We start from the raw sequence: 4,471 nt of genomic DNA on the forward strand, positions 1-4,471 counted from the left end.
AGGAAAACAGGTGCCATGGGTTCCAAGCTTCAGTAATCATCTGAAACCCTGGTGGACACCCTCCCCAGCAGGAAAGACTCCCTTGCCCTCAATAAAGAGAATAAAGTTTGTTTCAGTAAGTTTATTGTAAATTCAAAGCTTCCACAGCAGCATCCTTTAAAACTTGAATCATTGCCCGGATCCATTTTGAAAAGGCGGCTCAAATCTGCCGAGTTCGTCACAGATCCTGTAACTGTACAGAGTCCACAATCGCCTCGCCTGCCTTTCCCCTAGTTCCTGCGGACGCAGGCTGCTGAGTCACGCCGGCCCAGCCCGTCCTCCTTCCCCGCTGCCTATCGCCAACATCACAGGCTTGACCTTCCGGGGAAGCAGTAGTTCCTGACACTTGCAAAGTTCCTCAGCTCCAGGCGAATCTGATTCCGCCGCCGCAGCCGCTAGGCTCACCTCCTAGACGCGGCCAGCTCCTGCTCGCCTCTCACCAAGCGCCACCGCCTGACAGTCCAACGACTCTTTCCGGCTCCCTACCAGGACTGAATCCTCAGACCCAGCCACGCCCTAGGCGCCCGGTGCGTCACGCCACGTTGATCAAACAAAGGTCTCCGCGCCAGGCAGTCACTCCGGGAGGGGGATACTGGGTACCCAGTCGTTGACGCTGCGGCTCTCCTCGCAGAACAGACTGAGCTTCTCCAAAGCGGGATCTTTCCACGCGTCCTCATTGGGGTTCTGCAGGGAGAGGGCACGGTCAGGGTCACCCTGGCTGCAGCCAGCGAATAATCCCCGCGGGGCCAACGACCAGGGCGGGCACTCACCGAGATAAGGATGCAGTGTAGGTCGCCAGGCGCACCCGCCTCGTCGCCGGCGCCCACAATGGCCGCTAGCCGCTGCACGTCGCCGACTCGCACGATATCGATGTCGTTCTCGCAGCAGAACGCTTGGATGAGCGTGAAGTGTATCTGCAGAGCGATGTCGCCCTCGTCCTCCTCGTCGGCTGCCAGCACGCAGAAGGTCACGTTGTCAGGGTCCCTGTGAGGAAGGAGAGGGCCAGGTCAGGATCAACAGCGCCACAGTCTACCCGCCGTCCCCGCCCGTCCGGGCAGCATCTATACTCACACGTTCAGGACCTTGGCGGACTCGTAGACGCCCGCGGTGAGGCAGCCCTGGCGCTGCGCGGACAGCAGCAATTCATGCAGTGCTTTCCCAGCGCTCTGCATCCTGCGGGCGAGGGAGCACAGTGAGCCCGGCGCAGAGATCGAGCTGTGGGTGCCGCATGCCCCGACCAAGGCGACCGCACTCCGGGGTAGCCGGCGGCCTGATAGACCCACTCCCAGTTCACAGGGGTCCCAAGTCCCTCGGATCTCGAAGGCTGAAGCTGGCTGGCCGAGGCTACACCAGGCTCACTGTTCTCAAAACGCCCGGCCCCCGGTGCGGACTCACCTGGCCGTGCTTTCTGGGACGGTGTCCTGGCCGCGAACTTCCTCCAGAGTCATGGTTCGGTTGCAGAGCAGCAAATTATCCACCAAAGTACGAGAAGACTTGCGAGCAAGGAAAAGGCGGAGCTGTCAGCCACCTAGCTAAGCGTCTGCACTTCCAGTAACTACAGTCTTGGCGGAGGCTACGGGCTCTTATATAGGCCTTGAGGTCCGGGCGCCTCCAGCTGGCGCTGAGCTACTCGCCGATTGGCGGGTGAGGGCTTTCTGATGCAAATGAGACGGCGGGCTATCTAGGCTTGTGCCAGAAGGCCACGTGGGGAGGGGGGGATTACAATGCCTCAAATCTGCCGCTTTTGTCAAAAGATGTTACCAGGCAGACTGCAGCCTGCAGATTTCATCTCGCCTTTTTTTTTTTAAGTCCTTAAAAGGAAAGAGGTTTTTTTTTTTTTTTTTTTAAAAAAAAAAACCTGTTTGCTAATATGATTCTGCAATTTGTGAAATGCACCTTAGATGCATCTTTGTTGTTGTTGTTGTTGTTTTGCCATCGAGTCGCCCCGACTCATAGCGACCCCTCCTTGGGTTTCCGAGGCAGTATCACTACGGAAGTAGGAATGCCCAACCTTCCTTCCGAGGAGTGGCTGGTGGGTTTGAACCGCCAGCCTTCTGGTTAGCAGTCAAGTGCCTTAAGCACTATGCTACCAGAGCTCCTAGATGCATCTTTAGACTATGAAAAAATACATTTGCATTTTTTTATTGCAACGTTTCTATTTTTTCTTTCCTCTTAATGTGAAAGTTATGAGACCGTTGCCTTTAAACTGGAAATCAAAGTAAAAGCGTGCAGCACTGCCTCTTAAATTGCAAAAGGCAGAGAGCAAAGCCCTTTTCAGCTCACTCTAGCGGCTACCAGAGTTAGAAATTGATCCCTGCAATGTATATTTAATCCCCCGAAGACGATTGCGGCTGGAAGGCCCCTGCAAATTTCTGCTCCGGCGGCTCGGCCCCGCGGGGCGCCGAGGGGAGCGAGCAGATTGAGGACGGCACACGCGGCTCGTTTGCATTTCTATGGAGGTCACACAATAGCCGAGGTCTGGCGTGTGGCGGCTTGGAGTTGGGACAATCTATGCTTTCTCTTCATAGCAACACTGTCCACCTGCTGCCTGTGGGGCTGGGCAGGGCCCCGCCGGCTCGTGGGGGTCGCCGAGCTGCTCTGGCGCGGGGTCAACAGCCTGCCTTCCTTCATCTTGGTGCGGGGCTTCCCTGCAAGCGAGTCCGCACTGCCGCCAGCCCACTCCCACTCTCTCCCCCCCCATTCCCCCATGAGCTGACCAACTCCTCTGCACTTGGCCAGGATGTTTGCAATGGTAATTGAGCTCAACGAGTTCAATGCACACGTGCTGTGCAGCCTTGCGAGTTGAAAGGGACCTGATAGCACAGAAGGTTGGCTCAGGGCTGCTGCGCCGCCTACGCAGCCCAGGTTCCTCTTTGGCCCAAGCCCAACTGTCCTGGAGGGTTGCAGACCTCTGGTGGCCAAGGCAGCACAGCACGCGGGGGTGCAGACCTAGGAGGACTTTTGGGGACGCGACTCAGGAATCCCTTTTCCCAGGACGCCATCTAGAGGCCGACCAGAAAGATCCTGAATCCCGTCTACCTTTCAATGTCCTTCTCTGGCTTGGACATTCCCTTTCCGCCACCTCTGGTCCCTGGTCACAAGGCAACCCCAGCAGGACCTGGCTGAGACCGGTAGAAGCTATGCATTAATGGAAATCAGAGTGAGGTTTGTGAAACCCACTTAGGTCCTGCCTGGTTGAGGGAGGGGAAGGAGATGAGAAAGACTCGCCCCTGTGCATAGATGGAATAAGAGCCCTTATTATTATATTGCCACTCCTCGGAGGGAAGGTTGGGCAATCCTACTTCCGTAGTGATACTGCCTCGGAAACCCAAGGAGGGGTCGCTATGAGTCGGGGCCGACTCGACGGCACATAACAACAACAACAATAACATTATTATTTTGAATTTTTTACAATTATTTAAGTATACATACATATATACCAAGGACATCTGGTAGCATAGTGCCTAAGGCACTTGACTGCTAACCAGAAGGCTGGCGGCTCAAACTCACCAGCCACTCCTCGGAAGGAAGGTTGGGCAATCTACTTCCCTAGTGATACTGCCTCGGAAACCCAGGGAGGGGTCGTTATGAGTCGGGTCCCACTCGATGGCACATAACAACAACACATATATACCACTGCAGGAGTCCTGGTGGCGCAGTGTAAAATCGCTCAGTTGCCAACCAAAACGTCGATGATAAGAACCCACCAGCCTCTAAAACTGGCAGTCTGCTGCATCCAGAAAATTGTACAGCTTTGGAACCTTATAGAGTAGTTGTACTTTGTCCCATATGGTCGCTGTGAGTCCCACTCAATGGCAGTGAATTTGGTTTTTGTTTTAGTTTTTTTGTTTTGTTTTGTTTGTTTTTTGTTTTGTATGTACCAGTGCGGTTGAGTCCAATCCATTTGCATCAGCCAGGAACTCCTCATTTAAATTTTTTTAAAAAAAAGCTCATTGCCCTCGAGTTGATTCCTACTTGTAGAGATCTCCATTGGGTTTCTGAGGCTGTAAATCTTTACCGAAGCGTGGAAGGCTGAAGTGGAAGCCTGAAGGGACCCCTCACTGAAAACTGCAGAACTTTAACAGACTAGTGGGCATGATTAAAGTAGACATTAATCATAGTGCTATTTTTCCCTCCCCTTTGCTTTCTTCTAAATAAATAGAATAGCCAACCTCTACCAATGCAGAGTTCTTTAGGTTATTTTCCATTACGCATTCTTCTAAGCATGACCCTCTCCCACAACTGCTTTTGTCTGAGAACCTGTAGCCTATGAAGCAAGAAGACCCTGAGAAGAGAGACGCTAAGTCAGGAGTAACCAGGGAAGAGAAGAACAAAGACATTCCTGGCAGTCCAAGAGATCTTCAACCCCCTTCCCATCTTCCTATTTCCCTTAGCTCTGGGAGACAGACATTTTAGAGAAGTGATTCTCTTT

General features: G+C 53.4%; 1 protein-coding gene across 1 annotated transcript; it reads right to left on the reverse strand.

Annotated features, from left to right (window-relative positions):
- Positions 1–612: 612 nt before the first annotated feature.
- Positions 613–1,487, reverse strand: GADD45G (growth arrest and DNA damage inducible gamma). Its single transcript, XM_007946328.2, has 4 exons — positions 1,435–1,487; positions 1,111–1,212; positions 810–1,023; positions 613–723 (listed from the first exon to the last, which is right to left on the reverse strand). Exons 1-4 carry the CDS (start codon positions 1,485–1,487, stop codon positions 613–615), a joined length of 480 nt encoding a protein of 159 aa, XP_007944519.1.
- Positions 1,488–4,471: the final 2,984 nt, after the last annotated feature.

The sequence above is a fragment of the Orycteropus afer genome, unplaced genomic scaffold (genome assembly GCF_000298275.1).
Source record: "Orycteropus afer afer isolate SDZICR_OR568_19922 unplaced genomic scaffold, OryAfe1.0 scaffold00156, whole genome shotgun sequence".
Taxonomy (NCBI): domain Eukaryota; kingdom Metazoa; phylum Chordata; class Mammalia; order Tubulidentata; family Orycteropodidae; genus Orycteropus; species Orycteropus afer.

Bases quoted from the DNA above. Each gene is read 5' to 3' on its own strand.
- GADD45G (XM_007946328.2), bottom strand. From the start codon at position 1,487: ATGACTCTGGAGGAAGTTCGCGGCCAGGACACCGTCCCAGAAAGCACG. The intron at 1,213-1,434 runs GTGAGTCCGCAC...CCTCGCCCGCAG, and splicing joins GTCCCAGAAAGCACGGCCAG to GATGCAGAGCGCTGGGAAAG. The intron at 1,024-1,110 runs GTGAGTATAGAT...CCTTCCTCACAG, and splicing joins TCCGCCAAGGTCCTGAACGT to GGACCCTGACAACGTGACCT.